Source organism: Marmota flaviventris, chromosome 1 (assembly GCF_047511675.1).
Source record: "Marmota flaviventris isolate mMarFla1 chromosome 1, mMarFla1.hap1, whole genome shotgun sequence".
Classification (NCBI taxonomy): domain Eukaryota; kingdom Metazoa; phylum Chordata; class Mammalia; order Rodentia; family Sciuridae; genus Marmota; species Marmota flaviventris.
Genome location: NC_092498.1, coordinates 164,312,189 through 164,332,172, shown reverse-complemented (window position 1 = coordinate 164,332,172; position 19,984 = coordinate 164,312,189). Strand labels below are relative to the sequence as shown.

The following is a 19,984-nucleotide window of genomic DNA, read 5'->3' as shown; positions in this document are numbered from 1 at the left end:
TTGGTTCAATTCCCCAGTACCAAAAACAAATAGGTAAACAAAAAATAAATAAATAACAAAATCTTTGAAAGTATAAACTTGACTGTTTCTTAATCATCATTCCAGCATTTTTAAAAATTAAGGCATCAGTAACTATGATTTAAATGTTTTCTGGGCTAAACAAAAATATCAAATATTGTTTATGTAAATAATGTGACAGAAAGTGGCAAAAAGATGTTATTTTTTGGATGGCCTATTTTTTTTTGCACTGAAGTTCAGAAGGTCCCCATCAAAGAGGTGGGACTATGGTGAGGTCTAGACTTTTGAGAACCACATTTGTCTATATTTCTTAGCAGTTTAATTACTTATTTCATTTTTGGAAACAAAAAAATTAATAATATAAGTAAAAAAAAGGATAAAAATTACAGTAGGAGTCCAAATTCTGCTTAAAAAAATACATGTAGAAAAATAACTGGAAGAAAATACTACAAATTCTTAACAGTATGGGATTAGAGGTGATATTAGTTTTCTTCCTTATACTTTTCTATACTCTCCAAATTTTCTAAAATGGGCCCTTTTTTCTTTCTCCCCCGCCTTTTTTTTTTTGTGTGGTGCTGAGGATTGAACCCTTGTGCATGCTAGACAAGCACTCCACCAACTGAGTTATATCCCAGCCCTAAAATGGAGCACTTTTAAAAATATTAATTTTTACTTTTTAATTTTTTTTATTTATGTGTGGGCGTGTATGTGTGTTGCTAGGGATTGAACCCAGGACCTTGTGCATGTGAGGCAAGAACTCTACCAACTGAACTATATCTGCATCCCAAAAAAGTATTAATTTTTAATAATAAAAGAGGGGTGAATAGTTAGTTAATATAGATACAAACTAAAAATATGATAAGTGAATCAAGTCTCAACAATCTCATTTTTGAACTTAGAATTTTTATATTCAGTGGGCTAGGGCAATTGGGACATGTAAGACAAGGAATGTCAGTATCTGTTCACTAGCAATTCACTACACAAAATGGAAATGTGTTTTACCCCAAACACTTTTCTGGTATGATCCTTTCAATATGACTCAGAGAGTTCTAAATTTCTTATGTTTTTATCAATACCATCTTCTGTAATATTTTCAAATCAAATGATCCTTTAACTGAAGGATCAAATTAATGTAATTGAAATAAAGACTTTAGCTTACCTGCCAGTCAGATATCCAACTGCAGAGGCAGCATAACAAGCCTACAAAGTAAGAACACTGGAACTTAATCAAGCATATTGGGATTCTCATAGTGTACATATGAGAACAATTTATTACTAAATAAGAGACTAGAATTTAAATGATAAAAGAGGAATTGGAACACTTTTCATTTTAAAAATGAGAAATGTGCTACCCGCAAATTTCAAATAATGCTAAACAGTACCTAAAAGTATCTAATCTCCAGTTTTCAAAGAATTAATCTTTATCATCTGTTATTTATAATATCCTCTTCCAACTGCTTACTTAAAACTGCTTAAATATCTTCAGGATCAATAGAAATGTCCTCTTTTTCTTATTACTAATACTGGTAATTTGTGGGTTTGTTTCATTTCTTTGTGTGTGGGCAGAGGCTGGGGATTTAAGCCAGGGGCACTCTACCACCCTCCCTAAATTGTGGAGGCTGGCCTTGAACCTGGAATCCTCCTCATTCAGCCTCCTGAGTCACCTTCCGTGCACCAACACACCCAGCTGTGTTATCCTTCTTTGATTGTTCATCAGTCTCATGAGGGGTTTATCAAATGTATTAATCCTCTGAACCCAAGAGTGCTTTACCACTGAACTATATCCTGCCCTTTTTATCTTTTATTTTAACAAGCATCTCACAAAGTTGCTTAGAGCCTCCCTCATTTGCTGAAGCTGGCCTCAAACTTATGATCCTCCTGTCTCAGCCTCCTGAGTGGGAGAGATTATAGATGTGTGCCCTGTGCCTGGCTCCCCTACATTCTACTGCATAATTTTGGCAAGTTACTCTGTATATTGGCTTCTTCATAAAATAAATGTAATTCAGGGCACTGATGTGAGAATAAAATCAGGTAATCAATGTAAAACACTCAGAATAGTGCCTGTACACAATAAACTCTAAGCAGCTGACTTTCTGACAATCTGCCTGTTTGCTGGTTAACTGACCAAATGTGTCTTGGTTACTGTAAAGAACTGATGAAAAACAAGTCATAACCAACTACACCTTTCTCTTTAGCACAAACAAGATCCTAAATCCTTCTGAACTTATTCTCCTATTCCTTCTGAATAATCCTGTCACTACTTTAATTCAGGCACTGTCTTCCTTTGACTACCATCAAGACTCAGGTTGCCTGAGAGGCATATGTGCTGGATGTTCCACACACATCTCAAACTCAAATGTTCAAAATCAAATTGATCATCTTTCCCCTCCAAACTGGCTCTTCCCTCTATCCAGTGCCCAGCATAGCACCTTAAACCTAAGGAACCCTCAACTAAGCTTTTAAGACTGGGAAAAAAAAAAAAAAAAGTCAAGCTGGAGTCTGTCTTCTGGCTCCTAACCTGGTCCTTATTTGTTTGTTTATTGATTGAACTGAACCCAGGGCTTCATGCATGCTCGCAAGTATTTTAACTCTGAGTTAAACCACCAATCCTGCTGGTCCATACTTTATTCTACGATGAATACAATTTTTCTAAAGCAAAATCCTAAATATGTCTCTTACTAATTAGAAAAACTTTTACAGTCTCCCCAATTGCCTACTGTTAAAAAAAAAATTCCAAACTTTTCCAGCTAGAGAAGATTCTTTACATCCTCCTTGGCCTACCTATCCAGTTTCCCAGTCAACCATGTCTTCAAACTATCTTGATGCACCATGAACAAACAATACCTCTACAAGCAATCTTCCCTGTGCCACCAAAGTCCATATATTGTACATCTATTGGGGGAGTTATTATATAGGATAAGTTTTTTCTGTATGTCTTGCTCTCATGGTCACAGACTGTGATCAACTTGAAGACTAAGATTAAACCTAATTCCTTCTTTATATTGCTCTCTAGCACCAGTTACATAGCATAGTTTCTAGCATACAGTACATACCCAATATCCTGTATAAAGAAGACATACACCTCCAGAAAAACAATAAAAAACAAATGCAATTAACAGGTGAAAAACTTCACCTTATCATAAAGATAATAGAAGGCAATTCCCAAAAAAAGTGGATTCTTGATCTTTTAAGACAGCACTGCTGACAGAAGGGCAAGTTTGGGATGGCAGAAGAAGCACTAGAAGTGGGCTGACAAAATTTATTAGCTTATATTCCTTGTTTCCAAATAATACTCCAAGAAAGGAGGTGGCATACTGTGCACTAGACCAGGATTTGGGCAACCTGAGTTTCAATCATGGCTTTACCATTTGTGATATCCTTCACCCTGCCCTGACACCTATTATGTAACATGAGACTTGGCCTTCACTCATTCACCCCGCAGGTACTTACTCTCTCAGCACCTCTAACACACCAGGATAGCAATATAGGTGTGTAGTGAAGAAATAACATCTCTGCTCTCCTGGAGCTCACAGGCTAATAGGGAAGCCAGACTTCATTCAGGAACTGTCCTTTCCAATCCTGAAATTTAGACTTGGCAGAGCACAACACAATATACTAGTATGACCAAGTTCTCGGAGCCACAGTACCTGAATTTAAATCCAGGCTCTGCCACTAATTCACCTGTGTCTCACTTTTCTTATCTGTCAACTAAGATTAACAATAATTAAATTTGGGCTGATGCGTGCAAAGCACTAGAACAGTGGTAAGCACTGAGCGTTTGTAATGAACAGCTATGATTATCCATCATTCTCAATAATGCATCAGCTAAGTCCTTACTCACCGCTTGCTCATTCCTCATCCCGATGTACCTGATGCCTAACTCCTGGGCTGCAATGGCGATTTCAGTCACCGGGATGCCTACGACGCCAAACATGTACTCCACATTCTGCCGGCGGGAGAACAAGTGAACAAACGCCCGGCCCCTCCCCAAGTAGCCTCCAGCCCGTGCACCAAAAGGAAACCCCAAAAGACCCCACCCCCAACTTCCCAAGCTCTCCTCGTCCCCATGACAACGCCTGGGTCCCGTGCGGCCACCGTAGGAGCCTTTCACTTCAGAGGCGGCCCTCGTACTTGCGTCTTCAGGGCCTGGGCGATGACTTTAGCACCAGACACCTGCTCCTCGCTTCTGTCACTCCGCTCTGCCAAGTTACTTTCCGGCATCTTCCACCTAAAAGTTCAAGGAACTCTCGCAGCCACCAGCCTGCGGCAAAACAAACCCTCACCCCGCAGGCCGCCAGTGGAACCGCGCCTCTGACGCACAGCAGGGCAGCCAACCGCTTTTAAATAACAGGACGGAAGAGGCGGGGCTAAACTAGCCCGCTCCGCGTGAGGTGAGAATGTAAACAGCCTTCTTCCCGGTTCCCCCATTTGCAGACACAGAGTGCGAGAAGGAGGCAGGACTAGCTGGAGGCCGCGACCTACGCCGAGCAGGTAAGAAGCCGCCTCTCGGAGGCCTCCCGCCATTGCCCAAGACTCCTCCAAGGTCCCGACGCTCTTTGGCACCGTAAGTGGCGCATGCGCACGTGGGACGGAAGGCGGGCTGGGCTCCCGAGAGAAGGGGGCGTGGCTCCGGCCCCGCCCCCGCCCGGGCAGCTTGCTGAGGGGTCTCGGACAGGCTGAAGGAAGGCTGCAGGAATGAGGGTGGCAGAAGCGCATCTAACGAAGAGCAAAGTAGTCTGTGGGTCGTGTTGTCATACTGCTAAATCCTCTGATTTCATAACTTGTGCTTTTGCACTCCGTAAATCATACTAATGCGCCTTAAATCCGCAAGCAGCTACCCCAGCTTCATAGGTGACACCTGGCTTCCAAGCAGGGGAGAAAGTAACTTGCCCGGACCAGCTTCAGACTATTCCGGTTCCTTGTCCTTCTTTGGCCCATGAACCTCGAGAAATTCAACCTGTGCTGCTGACCATTACTCTCCATTATTGTCTTTCCAAATCAGGACATGCAGCTTTTCAGTTTTTACATCAGTCCCTTCCCATAACCAGGCCCTGCTCTTCAAAGCCTTTCAAAACACTTCCCAATAAGAAAGATGTTTGCAGTGTGCAATTTCTGAGGCTATGCCCCAATCCTTAGACCACCTCCTACTCGGTAACAAAAGTAAAAATTAAAAATAAATAGGTAATCTGCTTAAAAAGTTATAGGTAGAAGACAAGGAGCCAGAATCATGGGTAGTGAAATAAATGAGAAGCATTGGAAATGAAAGGAATTCTAAACCTAGAGATTTTTAAAGTGTAGTCCAGGCCCTTTCAAAATGTCTTCCTCTCTTTATTTCAACCTCTCTCTTCACCCCAATCAATGGAGAGTGAAATGGTCGCCTCCCTAGCTATGAGGGAGTCTGTGGATCCCATCTAAGAGGGAGATTTCTTTGAAGTCTCAGGTTCATCTAAACAGTAAATGCAGATTTTGCTTCTACTCCAGAATGTATCCATGTTTTGATATAAAATGGCATTTTGTTTCTTAAGATTTAATGAGCACAATCAAATTTTACTTTTATATAGGGTCTTGCTAAATTGCTGAGGCTGGCATCTTTCCATCCTCCTGTCTCAGCCTCTTGAGTTTCTGAGATTACAAGTGTGTGCCAATGTGCCTGGCTTAAATACTCAGATCTTAAATATATGAGTTTTGACAGTTATGTATACCTATGCAGCTATCACCCAAAATTAAAATGATATCTTAAGCTGCTTACCTGCCAAGTAAAACTGATGTTCCAGAAAGATGTAAAACATTCTTTCTGTGCTTTGAATAGTCCTTAGCACAGTGACTCCTACCTCTATTTGATTAACTCCCCTCCATTATGTGCTATAGTTTATATTGATACTTGCATGACAGTGCTTGCATGATTCTCATTGCATCAGAATCACATGGAAAGTACAGTTGTTTGGCCTTACCTCAGATCTCCTGAATTAGCATCTTTTTGGAGGGCTGGAATTGAACTTGGGGGCACTGAGCCACATCCCCAGCCCTATTTTGTATTTTATTTAGAGATAGCTTCTCACTGAGTTGCTTAGTGCCTTGCTTTTGCTGAGGCTGGCTTTGAACTCACAAGACTCCTGCCTCAGCCTCCTAAACTGCTGGGATTACAGGTGTGCACCATGAATTAGCATCTTAGAACATGTTAGGCACTTGCATTTTTTTTAAAGCTGCTACCTGATTTGTGCATGTGTGTATGTGGTATTAGGGAATGAAACCCAGGTGTGCTTTACCATTGAGCTACATTCCCAGCCTTTGTTTTTTTGTTTTGAGATGTAGTTTCGCCATGTTGCTGAGGCTGGCCTCAAACTTGGAATCCTCTGCCTCATCTGGAATTACATGTACCACCACACCTGATTTTTATTTTCTTCCCAAATTCAGAACCACTAGCTCTGTACTCATGTTGGTGGTAATAATTAAATGTCTGATTGCCTAACTATTACCAATGTAATACAGTTGATGAACTTGGATTTATAGGTTCAAGGCTAAACCTGTTTGACATTAACAGCACAAGCTGCATAGATGGTAGTCAATTCATGGGACCATGTGTCTGCTTTCCTGTCAAAAGAATCACTGACAATGTGAAGTGCAGAGGGAATTTCCCTAGAATTCAAATTAAGTGGTTTTGCAAAAGCATAAATCCTCAACAAGCTAGATTCTACCAGATAGCAAAGAGAAAAGCCATTAGAGAGTTCTTGCTTTCACCTTTACCCCTTTCAGTTCAGGGTGCAGCCTTCCCCTATTCACTGGTCTCTGATGATTCAGCAGGAGTGCTGAGTCCTGCCCCAGGATTCACAGGGTCAAAGAGCAACTCCTTGTCAGTCCAATTGTAGTTAAAAGACCCCAGGATCTGGAATTTATCCGAAGCCCTTTGTGTGGACTTTGTAACCACTGACCATGTTCTTTATTACTTTTGTTGGCAGTAGGCATGGAATTTTATTTGCTGGATGTTTTGTTTTTGCTTATTTATTGGTTTTGTTTTTTAATTTATTTATTCATCAAAAAGGAATAAGCCTAATGTTTTTAAAAATAAAGACTAAATAATTAATAATATGCTCTCCAAAGAACAGAGCTACTCATCCAGCCTGCATGCTGATTATTCAAGGGTTCTAGATCTGAGATTATGAAAAGAAGCTGTTTGACAGCTGTCTCCCACCTTGGTGAAGAGAATATCTAGGCAATAGGTAAGTTAGCGTCTGGCGAAAACATACTCTTGGAAGACTGCAGCTTCTACAGGCAGTGACTCCTTAGACTCCAAAACACTGATTGTACATTTTAATTTCAGTAACCTAACAAGGACACTAAGAATCTTTGTGATTATTTTAAAACACAACACTAGCAGGACCTGTAAGAAATAGTCTCATGGACATGTTTTATCAAAATTATGAAGTGTTTGGTTATCAAATGAAGAAATAAATTGGAGCCAGATGTGGTGGCACATATCTGTAATCCTAGTGACTCAGGAGCCTGAGGCAGGAGAATCATAGGTTCAAGGTTAGCCTGGTCAGCTTAGTGAACCCCTGCATCAAAATAAAAAGGACTAGGATGTAGCTCAGTGGTAGAGTACCTCTGGTTCAATACCTAATACAAAAAAAAAAAGAAAAGAAAGAAAGGAAAAAATGGGATTATTTAGGATACATTATAAAATGACTAAAAAAGAAAATTACAACTGAATGTCTTAAAAACAAATAAAAAGCCAACAAAAGGAATAAGAAAGAAAATCTACGTGGCATGTTATTTTTAAAAACAACACTTAAAACTATACAAAGGAAATGTGCTATAGGAAATATGTCAACAGAGATGAGGACATAATATCATAAAATGATTCTTTGAATAAAACAGGTTAATTGATTTTGTTTGTTTCTTATTAAATTTATAGTCTGCAAAGTACCAAGAGATAAGCCTGAAGCAAAACCAGTGAAAAGCTCCTTTATTATGGAGCCATCAGGGGACAGCTCAATAGCAACTAAATAATAAAAACTCCCAGTGCCTTTTACAGGTTGACAGTCACTGAGAGTTTTTCCCGGGGGGGGGGGGGGGGGGGGCCTCTGACCTAGAAAAAGGTTGGATTCCTGCCCATGGCCTACATTGGCAAGCCCTTAACCTTTGCCCTGCATTTGGATGCCAGTGAGACCTAGGACTGGAGCAGGGAGCATTATGGGAATAAGATGGGAGGAATGTTGTTTCCCTGTTCTAGCTTTGATTCATCCATTGTGGAGTTTGGGGTTTTTGGTGTTTTTTGTTTTTTGTTTTTTAAGCAAATTTGGTATAGTTTGACATCAGTGGTAAACATCACTGACAAGAATGTTTTTTTGTGTAAGATACACCAGGAAATGGTGATAACTGTATGTAGTGTTGTGAGGACATAAGAGATTCATTTCAAATGGCTTGGAAGTCATGTCATATTATTCCTCTTGGTGATGCATGTGTGTTTTGAAACATGGTACCAGTATCACCAGTATTGAAAGAATTTCTGTTTTCATTTGTTTCTTCTAAGTAGCCATTAGTATCATTACCGCCCCTTGCTTTAGCTAGCTACTTGTTTATTTATTTATTTATACTGGAAAATGAACCTACGGGCACTTTACCTTTCAGCTACATTCCTGCTCTTCTGAATTTTTGAAAGAAGGTCTCACTAAGTTACTAAGGCTGGCTTCGAACTTGGGATCCTCCTGCTTTGGTCTCCCAAGTAGCTGAGATTATGGGTGTGTACTACCATGCCTTGCTTAGCTTTTTAAATTGTACCTTCTTGCCTGGCAGGTGTTGCACACCTATAATCTCAACTACTTGGGAGACTGAGGCAAGAGGATCACAAGTTTGAGGCTAGACTGGGCAACTTAGTGAGAGCCTGTATCAGAATCAAATAAAAAGGGCTGGGGATATAGCTCAGTGGTAGAGCACTTGTCTAACATATGTAAGGCCCTGGGTGTAATCCCCATACCCACCTCCCAGAAAAAAAGTTGTACTTTATTGCTTTGTTTTGCTTTACATCTCTTCTCTGAGTCTGCAAAACAAAAAGTCATCTCTAGGGCAGACTCTCTTGAGTGATTCGCAGGGTGCAGGGTTGAACTAGGTACATCTCCAAGTGAATGATACCTTCATTATGAAAACTTAGGTCTGTGAACTTGTCTCTTCATCACAACCTTTAAGTTCCTTTTCAGAGCTTAGATGTGATTTGTTGTTCCATACGTTTAACATTTATGACATCCTTCAGGCACATGAAAGAAACACATTGATACACACAGCTACTATCTTTAGAAATATAATGTTGAAATTGAATGAGCCTCCTGCATGTCCCTTTCCTATTGCACTGCCTTCCCTATCCCATTGAATTTGATGTTTGTAATTCCCACATTACCTTTTTTTCAGGCAATAGACATTGTCTTAATCCATCTTCTGTTGCTGTAACTGAATACGTGAGACTGGGTAATTTATAAAGGAAAGAGGATTTTTTTCCTCATAGTTCTTGAAGCTAGGAAATCTAAGAGTATGGTGCTGGAATCTGCTTGGCTTCTGGTAAGGGCCTCATAGCAGAAGGACAAGCAGATGCATGAGGAAGAGAGATAAGGGGGCAGAACCCCTGAGATAGTGAATCCACTCATGAGAGAAAAACATGAATTCATTCACAGGGGCTTAGCTCCATAAGCAGACACTTCCTCCCGGGCCCTGCCTCCCTGCACTGCTACAGTAAGGAATTAAGGTTCCAACACAGGCATTTTGGGGAACATGCTTAAAGCATTGCAGACATTTAGATCGTGAACATCCTTGTGAATCTCCTTGTGCACATGTGTGAGAATTTATGTGAGAGAGAGAGAGTGTGTGTGGGTGGGTGGGTGTGTGTGGGGTGGAGTGGGTGTGTGTGAGTGTGTGTGAGAATGGGGAGCTCATTATCAAGTTTATCAGAAAATGCCAAATTGATCTTAAAGTCATTGTATGAATTTATATCCCCTTCATCGGTTTTTGAGAATCCCCTCCAAGTCCTCAAAATGGGAATTTTGAAAATTTTTGCCAATGATGGATGTGAAATGGCTTCTCATTTCCATTTCCCTGACTCCTAATGAGGTTAAGTTGTGTGTGTATGTGTGCGTATGTGTGTCCATGCACACACACACACACACACACACACAAAAGCATGCAGATTTCTTCATCTGTGAATTACTTGTTTATATTTTTTGCCCATTTATTTATTGGATTTTTTAACTTTTATTGATTTCTATATGTTATTTATATATTCCAAATGCTAATTCTTTGTCTTTTAACTTTGTTTTTAGTTTCTTTTGAGATGCAAATGTTTTGAAGTTACATGTGATAATTTTTTCCTTTATGTTTTGTATTTTTTGCATCTTGCTTAAAAAACATCCCTAATCTGAGGTCATAATGTTCTTTTCTCTGTCAAAAAGTTTAAGTTTTGTTTGTCATATTTAAGTCTCTAATCTACCTGGATACATGTCTAGGACACATCTAATCTACCTGGATACATATGGAAATAGAAAAATATTACACACACATACACGTAAAATGGGAGGTAGTAATCCAGAGTTTTGTTCATATTTTTCCATGTAATACTTGTATCTGCTAGTTTGCTGTATAACTGACCACCTCAAAATTTAGTAGCTTAAAACAACTCCTATTTATTTAACTTATGCTCCAGTGAGGTTGAGCTCACTCCTGGTCCTGTGGTCAGTTGCCAGTCACCTACATTCCTCTGACTCTGGATGTTGATTACTGGGAGGTTGTCCACCTACATGTCCCACGTATCTGCCACTGAGCCAGGCATCCCTCATTGCCCACCTACCCGATTTCTTCATATGATTTCAACAGAATGCAAAAGAGAACAGGCCCCATTGTGGAAGCTTCTGCCTGTCATGTGTGGCAGCATCCCATTAGCCACAGCAAGTGGCCTGGCTGACCTCAGGCTCTGAGTCAAGGCATTAAAGTTACATGATAAGGAAACCTACATACAGAGCGGGGAATAATTGCTGGCTATTTTTGTAGTAGTCAGTTTATCTTAACTCAGTTGTCCAAATGCCATTTAAAATATTTCATTCTTATTCCAACGAATTATTCACAACGTGACCTGTCATATATCAAAGTTCCATATCTATCTCTATATACCTATGTCATCTATCTATCTATCTATATATCTGTCTATATATATATATAGTCCTTCTGCTTCACTCTTTTGAAACTATCTTGTCTATTGTATTCATTTTAAGGAAAAGGAAGGGATGGAAGATAGATTAAAAGAGATTATTAAAGATATATTAAAAGAGACTTAAAAGAGATTTAAATTTGTAATGGGCAAGACTAATAATGTCTAGGGATGCACAACAGGTGACAAAACTATTTTTAAAACATAAGGAAATGATGACAATAAGAGCCAGAGTTACGAATACCTGATAACTTATGAGTAAGGCTGTCAGGTTTTTCAAAACAAAAACAGAAAAATAGGACACCCAAATTCTCAGTTAAATGTGAATTTCAAATTAATAGTAATAACTTTTTAGTATGTTCTAACATACTTATTTATCTGAAATTCAAATTTAATTGGGCCTCCTGTATTATATTTGGCAAACCATGATTTTCAAGAGGGGGTTTACCTGCCTCAACCCTCCCTGTAGCTAGAGGAGGTCATGTGTCTCCGAGTGGATCAAAGCAATTTAAATGAAGGTCACTAGGCAGGGCTTTGTGGAAGTCTGATGGAGCTGCCATTTACCCTTCCACCTCTGCATGGCAGGGTAACTGGAGTTATATAGTCATCTTGCTACCACGAGGCGACCCTAAAGATGAAGACACGTGCTAAGGACAGTGAAGCAGAAAGAGAGGAGGACCCAGGTGTCACCTAAAGTCCTGGAGCTCCCACCTGTCAGGTTTTGTCATCAGAATTTTATCATTTCCTAAGAAGACAATTTCTTCTTTTACTATATTCTGGGACACATTAAGTAGCATTGGGATTATTTGCTCCTTTGAGGTTAGGAAGAATTCCTGTAGAACCTATCTGGGCCTCTTTTTTTAAATATTTATTTTTTAGTTATAGGTGGACATAATATTTTTATTTTATTTTTATGTGGTGCTGAGGATCGGACCTAGTGCCTCACGCATGCTAGGCAAGGAATATCTGGGCCTCTTTTGAGGCTGGAAAATGAGAGGGAGTGGTTTTTGGTAAGTATTTCTTCTGTGTTTCTTGGCTGGGTTTGGTTTTCTCTTTTATCTGAAGTTTTCGGAAAATTTATTTTACCAAATGGGAAATGAATATATATGTATGAACATATTGAATACATTCAGTAGTAAAATGAATACATATTAAGAATGTAATATTCATTTTATTTAAATTTTCAAAATAAACAGAATTGAAAAAGTAGATTGTTCATTATTTTAATTTCTTTTGTATTTTAGATAATTCTTTTTTAATATTTATTTTTTAGTTGTGTTGGACACAATACCTTTATTTATTTACTTTTATGTGGTGTTGAGGATTGAACCCAGGGCCTCATACATGCTAGGTGAGAGCTCTACCGCTGAGCCACAACCCTAGCCCCCGATAATTACTTAATTTTTACATTTCTTTTCCCCCTTAATTAGGTTAATTCGTAATTTTTTTCAAAAAACAAACTCTTAGGCGTATTTGTTCTACCATGTTTAAAATTTTCTAACTTAAATTTTCACTTCTGTTTTCTCCTTCCTTCTCTCTTCAGTCCTATATTAACTTTTCCCCTTATTCTTGCCACCTTTTGTTGGTTTTATAATTTCAACATCATTAGAGTTTGTAATATTTGCATTGTGTTCTATAAACATACTCCTCATATTTATTTTATTGAAGGCTCTTGCTATAATTTTTCTGTTCCTTTCTTGCTTGGCAGAAGTTTTTTATCAATGTCTTTTTTAAGAAAAGTTAATGAGAAAATTTGATGAGTTCTTTTTTTTTTTTTTTTTTCTGATACCAGGTATTGAACCCAGAGCTTTGTGCCTGTGGGGGCTCTATGAACCAAGGGGTGCTTCACCACTGAGCCACATCCCCAGTCCTTTTTATTTTATTGTATTTTTTTATTTTGAAATAGAGTGTCACTAAGATGCTGAGGCTAGCCTTGAATTTGCCATCCTTCTGCGACTCAGCCTCCCAAATTGCTGAGACTACAGATGTGCACCACCACACCTGGCCTGTTTTTTTCCTATTATTTTAGTTGCCTCAACTTTTAGAAAGTTGTTCCATCAAGTGTGATGCCCAATTCTAATTCATGATATATTGAACCCCTGATTTTGAGTTTACTTTTTTTTTTTTTTTTAATTTTTTTAATACTTATTTATTAGTTTTCGGCGGACACAACATCTTTGTTTGTATGTGGTGCTGAGGATCGAACCCGGGCCGCACGCGCACCAGGCGAGCGCAATACAGCTTGAGCCACATCCCAGCCCCTTGAGTTTACTTTTATATATGTCCTGAGGTATTTAAATGTATTTCTAAATTGTTATTTAGTCATCTCAATAATACTTATTCAACATTTCCCCTGTTATTTTGAGCATGGTGGCATAAAAAGACTGGGCTTTTGAACAGAATAGATGTGGGTGAAATTCTGACTCTGGATATCATTCCCCTTCTGGTTTTAGGATAACCTCTTCCCAAAAAGAAGCTGGAATATACTCCTGTGCTTTGTCTCTGGTGCTGAGGAAGGTAGCACAGCATCCTGGAAGAAACTGAAACTTCCATACCAGCCCTGTGTTCCCACCACCCTCAAGTCAGTCCCAAGTCTGAGGACCTGGATCCTTGTGCCAGGTACGTAGAGAGCCTGTCAGATGTCTGCCTTGCTGTGAGTCTGGGTGGCATAGGGCAGTGGGACCTGTGTTATAACCAGAATGCAGCTATGGCTGAGCGGGGACCTTTGCTGGAGGAGTGGCAATTACCAATTTAACCAAACAGAAAAGAACAAAAATGCTCAGTGCCTCCAGGAAGAGAAGCAAGGCGGAGGTGCTAACCATCTCCCTGCACATCTGCCATGCTGTGAGGGAAGAAGTCTGCCAACTTTGTGAATAGGTCTGGACAGGTCACTGTCATTCTTGATTGTGTTCTGCTCTGTAACCAAACACCGTTGACCACTTGCAGTATGCTGTGTGTCCCCCCATCTTCCCACCATGCCTGTGTCAAGAGCATCCTCTGTAGGTGCTAGGAAACTGACACCATCAGGACCCAGTGGCCTGCCTTTTGCTGTTTCTGGCTAGGTCAAGATCAAATACCTACTGAGTTTGTGATCCTCAATTGGCCCACAATGGCAGTAGCAAACTTGTAGAGTCAGCCTGGGCTGGGGTTCTTTCTGTCTATACAAAGTGAAATAGACTCTAAAGCTGTATACAAATACTACATTTTACGTAAAACAATTCAGCATTTGTGGAAGACTATTTTTTAGGTACTGGGGATTGAACTCAGGGTTACTTTACCTCTAAGCTATATCCACAGTCCTTTTCATCTTTTATTTTGAAACAAGGCCTCACTAAGTTGCCAAAGCTATAGATGTGGGTGAAATCCTCCTCCCTCAGCCTCCTGAGTTGCCAGGATTACAGTCATTGCCCAGCCTCAGGAAGACTCTTGGTGTATTGGGTAGAATCCAGGGCCTCACATGTGCTAGGCAAGTGTTCTACCACTGAATTACAAGCCTAGCCCACAAAGAAGTTTTATTTGATTTAGATTGTGAAGATAATTTCCCATTTGAAGAAAAGAAATATGACATTTAGGTTAACTTGTCCTTTAATTGCTCATTTAGTTTAAGATAGATTATTCTTGTTAATGGAGCAGAAATTGGCCTTAATCAAAGGCATAGTGGAAAGTTATTTCTGTCCATCAGTCTCCTTTTTGAAGATAATAGCTGTAATTTATTTTTAAAGTGAAAACACAATTTACCAGTTCAACCCAGAGGCTCTATAATTTACTTACTCTTCTTTGTACACTCGGCCTTGGTTACCACTCATGAGTGTTCACACTTGACCTTTCCAACTGCTATGTCAAAAGTCTCACTAGTGGCTCTGAACAAAGCTGTCCAAGCTAAAACTGATCCAGGGACAAGACACAGACAAGCTCATGGCCAGCATTCTCAGATAGGAAAACCAGAAAATAAGAGGCATTTATGAGGCTTTCTGGGAAATAAAAGATCTCTTATTTCTATACACTGAGATTATGTAAATTAGGTGGAGATGGACATTATTTCTACTTCTTACATAAAGGAATTAGAGGAGGAAATCACAAAATTGTAAGAATAGTTCTTAAAGTATTTGGAACTTTACAGTGTTTTCTTGGCATCGTGCCAGCTATACATAGGCACTTAGACTGTGCAGATCCTGATGCCTCAGCAGGTCCCTCGGGGTTTGTTCCTCCAGATGTGACATTTCCTTTGCTGCATTTCCTCACCTCCCTTTCCAATCATGGGACTGTTTTCTCCCTGGCAAGTAAAGAGTGACAAGATCTTTCATTATAAAGATCAATAGAGCCACATATAATTTTTATTTTATTGTAGAAGCATGGCTAGGAAGGAAACACAGCTAATTATGAGATGAATCATTTAACAAGCTGGGAAAAGAAATCCCTTGTGTAGTGATTGACAAGCCACCAGATTTCCACAAAACAAATTTCTATGTAATTTCAACTTTGACTTATTTTCTCCTAGATCTAAAGAACCTCCCTAGTCAGGATTGGTGTATGAACTGAGTAGCAGAGCTGTAGGCCTTGCAAAGATCAGTTGCTCACCTAAAGATGCCTCTCCAGCATCTCCCCCCACCCCATCAATCACTTCCGTCCACTGGACTCTTCCTATTGGCACATTGTAGGGATCTTGGGTTTTGCTCTGTATGAAATGGAGAGTCACTGGAAGATTTTCAGGAGGTGTAGTGATTGACTCAGGTTTTCCAAGTTCTCACTGACTCCTCTGATGACACTAGACTAGAGGAGGACAAGGGCCAGGAGGTATTAGGAGAATGGTGGGTGGCCGTTATTTCTCTCTCTGTGATTCCATTTGGCATTACTGACCTCCTTGTTTCCTTGGCCCCAGCCATACTGCTCTCCTTGTAGTCTCAGGCCCCCTGCCTAGAATGCTTCTCCAGATACCTGCATGCCTTTTTCTTCCCTTCTTCAGCTGTTTGCTCACGTATCCCCATCTCACTGAAGCCTTCCCACCCTTACTATTGAAAATTATATCTTTTCTTACCCACTAGCCCTCACTACCTTCTTCACTGCCTTTATTCCTCCTTTGCACTGATCAACATCTGGCCTGTAGGTATTTATCTCATTGATTATGCCTGGCCTCCTGGTCTGTGCAGACTGAGCTTCATGAGGGATCTTGTCCGCTGTCATATTATTACTAGGTGCACAAGATCCCACCCATGTAGGAGCAGACTAGGCCATAATGTTCTCTACTCCAGAAATATTCAGAGTCGGATTGGTAGGAAAATAGGTTTTATTCAAATCCAGCTTTGAAGGAAGATGGAAGAAACTTAATTGTTTCAACAGTTCCATCTCTGAAAAGCTCTGGGACAAGGAAAGGTTTTAAGGGGAAAAGGGGTAGATTAAGACAAAGATAGGATTCCCACAGCTTCCACCTCCTTCTTAGTTCTAAAAGCAGTATCACAGGTATTTCACTGGTTCTTGGAGCCTCCTTATACCCAAAGGAGCCACTCTCCTTGGGCCACTATCTTTATCTTCCTAATTTCAGGAGGTAGGGAAGGGGAGGTTTCCAAATTCAGTTTGTTTCAACACCTAAAGCTGAACCTGGCTCAAGTGGGTGTTCGTGGATGTCTGAAGCAAGCCTTGGCCCGGCTGTTTCCTGGCAGTGGGGTTCAGGGCACATCACAAGCCAAAAGAACAGAGCATACTTGCAGAGAGTAAGCACATTGTCACTCAACTGTGCATCCATATAGGTCTCCCTACAGCTCAGTCTCCTATGTCAGAGGCCTTTCAATGAAACAGATTATGTTCTGCCTTGCCAGGCCAGGCACACATACCCACAGTCAGTATTTTCTCTAGGGTCCATGTCCCAACCAGCTCTAAAGATGAGTCACTTGGATTAAAAAAAGAAAAGAAAAATCGCTGATTCTGTCATAGGAAAACAGGGAGCTGAAACTCTAAACCTTGGTTCTTGTGTTCTGACAAAAGAAAACTTAAAGTCAGACACCAAAAAATATACAAGACGGTTTTATTGTAAGTAAAGTGAGGTAAAAGTAAAAGCAAGGCAAGGGTCAAGCAGAGAGAGTGGGCCGCCTCCAAGCAAGAGGAATGACAAAGGAGCCAACACTGTATCTAAACTATTACTGTTTGATGCTTCTCAGTTGTCCAACTCCTCCTTCACATCAGGCGGTAGAGGTTTTGACCTTAGTTGGTCCTCTGCAGAACTGTCATGGTGGCCATCCTATTTAGGGGGGCTTCGTCTACAAGTTAATCCCATGTTAATGTGGGCTCTGGGGTCAGTAGCTGGTCAGAAGTTATCTTAGTGCCCCTGTGCTACTAAAGAAATCCTCCTTCCTACACAAATGGAGACACCTATGGCCATAATTCCTAGCGTCACATCAACCTCAATGGACCCTGTCAAGAGTTAGTCCCGTTAATCCTTTTAACATATTTCCTAATTAGCTCCTTTACTTCTGTTTATTTTCTATAAATTAACTACCACCCAATGCTTTCTTGGAAATTAGTTTAAAGGAGACCCTAAAATAATTAAAAGAATGCTTATGACCTTACCATGCATTTCTCTGCTCATTGCTATCTACTACCTAACAACTTCATAACACCGTATTCCCAGGGAGCCTTGTACCCTAATTTGCCTGTGCATACTGTCCTGAGCTAGCACCTGCCATTTTAAAACTAAACACCCGCTTCTGCTGCCTGATTAGCCCTTCAAAGTCTTTGCCCCAACCTGGTTTGGTTTTTCCCAATACCCTGTGTGTGATTCTGCTGCCAAGTACCATGTGATAACAGTCTGGGGGCTGTCCCAGTTCCTTCAGTCCTGCTGATAGGTAATTGATGTAAATGGAGGGAACGTGAGGTTAAGGGGATAATTCTATAAAGTTACCCTGAAAAGATTTTTGTGACTTTTATGCAGACCAGATTCAGGAACTCAGGGAGATGATGATAGTTAGAAACAAGCCCCCTAACCATAAAATCTGTAAGAACAAGTTCAAATTGTAACTGGTCAGCGTGGGCCAAAGTGACCCATGGTTGCCTTGGATTTTTAGCATGTCTCCCCTCCATGGGGTAAGACCCTGTACAGTGGGACTTGGAAATCTGATACAATCCTGCTGTCAGTCAAAAGTCAAGAATTTGGCCTGGCACCCTCAATAAAACTGGAAGGCAGGAGGCACGCACCATCCCTCTCCTCTCTGGGAGGACCCATTCTCTACCATGAGTGTGTCTCCTTTTTCCCTTGTAAACTCACGCCTGCTATGTCTGAAATCTTTCTGGTGTTATCGCAAGAACAAAACCACAGTAGCTACCCCAGTTCTGTAGTGGGCCCTTGCTCTGTAACACTGCCATTTTAAAACTAAACACCCCCTTCTGCTGCCTGATCAGCCCTTCAAAGTCTTTGCCCCATCCTGGTTTTTCCCAAGACCCTGTGTGTGATTCTGCTGCCAAGTACAGAGGGCACACCAGCCTTACAGCCTTAGCTAAAATATCTCCTGGTTCACCAGTTGTGAGACAGACTGAAACTAAGGGAAACTTCCTGATAAGTTGTTTTCTGCATCCTGTCTTTCCTCATACCAAGAGTAAAGGCTAACGGGCTGCCCATGCCACCTGCCTGGCCCAGAGGACAGCAAGGAAACTGAGTGTGAGGATGACCCCTGCCCCGCCTGACTCCACGGACAGTTCTCTGTCCCACAGGCTAACTGCATCTGCATATGTATATTTCCTGCCTGTTGTCCCACTTCGCAGCCTCCTCTGCAAATCTGATGCAGCCTCTTCCTTTATAAAAGATTTCCTGGCCTTCGGTTTTCCTGAAAATAGAAATTTGAAACATAAAGTAGTTTCTTCTATCTTCCTTCAAAGCTGGCTTTGAATAAAACCTGTCTTTAAAAAATTATCAGTACATAGTGGGATTCATTACATATTCCTATGCACACAACATGATCTGGGCAGTTTCGTTCCCCAGTACCCTCCTCTTTCCCTCCTCTCCTCCCTTCCCTGGTCTCCTTCTTTTACTCCACTGGTCTCCCTTCTATTTTCATGAGATTCCCTCCTTTTTTCTCTCTGGAGCTTCCACATATGAGAGGAAAACATACCTATTTTCCTGCAAGTTCGGCTCTGAGTATTTATGAAGTACAAGTGGTTATAGTTCTGCCCAGTGACATTTAGGGTAAGCAAAGGGTTGCGCCTGTTTTTATTGTAATTATTCATTTTCTCCTGCCTCATTAAACTTGCCAACATTCAAGCACGAATACCTGCTTAAATCTGCAGAGCCTCTTCTAATTGACCTACCTTTGTTCCTGCACAGATGATTGCCACTTACAGCTTTCCTACCAGGCTCCTTCTATAAATAATATAGATCTTATGTTCTCAAAATAGAAAGGAATATGATATCTTGTTCATTCCAGTTTACTTATTTTATTGGATTGCAAGTTTCTTAGATTTAAATGCTCTGTTTGGACTGGGGTTGTGGCGCAGTGGTAGAGCACTTGCCTAATATGTGCAAGGTGCTGGGTTCAATCTTCAGCACCACATATAAATAAATAAATAAGATAAAGATTAAATAAATAAGATAAAGATTAAATAAATAAATGTTCTATGTTCATGAATCTTTGGTACAGAGCTCTCTGTTGAGAACAGAAGGTCCTATACGTGCCACTATTAGCCCCAGGAACTCCTAATGAGACTGGCTCATTGACCTCTACCCCAGTCTCAATTTCCACACATCTTAAATCATTGACTTATACTTTGGAAATATTATCAACATAACTTTGAAGAGGT

At 40.4% G+C, this 19,984-nt stretch overlaps 2 protein-coding genes across 4 annotated transcripts in view; one reads left to right on the top strand and one right to left on the bottom strand.

Moving 5' to 3' along the window:
- Positions 1-4,239, bottom strand: part of Hacl1 (2-hydroxyacyl-CoA lyase 1) — a 45,065-nt gene extending 40,826 nt beyond the window's left edge. Inside the window, exons 1-3 of the mRNA XM_027947813.3 lie at positions 4,150-4,239; positions 3,860-3,964; positions 1,178-1,218 (exon numbers count right to left, since the gene is read on the bottom strand). Coding sequence (XP_027803614.1) covers positions 1,178-1,218; positions 3,860-3,964; positions 4,150-4,239 — 236 coding nt within the window. The remainder of the gene's footprint in view (positions 1-1,177; positions 1,219-3,859; positions 3,965-4,149) is intronic.
- An 82-nt stretch (positions 4,240-4,321) lies between these two features.
- LOC114102359 (biotinidase) overlaps positions 4,322-19,984 on the top strand; it is a 28,699-nt gene continuing 13,036 nt past the window's right edge. The window contains exons 1-2 of one of the 3 annotated variants that reach the window (XM_027947815.3): positions 4,322-4,409; positions 13,657-13,822. The gene's annotated coding sequence lies outside the window, so the exon portion shown is untranslated. Of the gene's footprint in view, positions 4,510-12,129; positions 12,214-13,656; positions 13,823-19,984 lie in introns of those variants that run through there. The other 2 variants (XM_027947814.2, XM_027947816.2) reach the window with 2 other exon arrangements.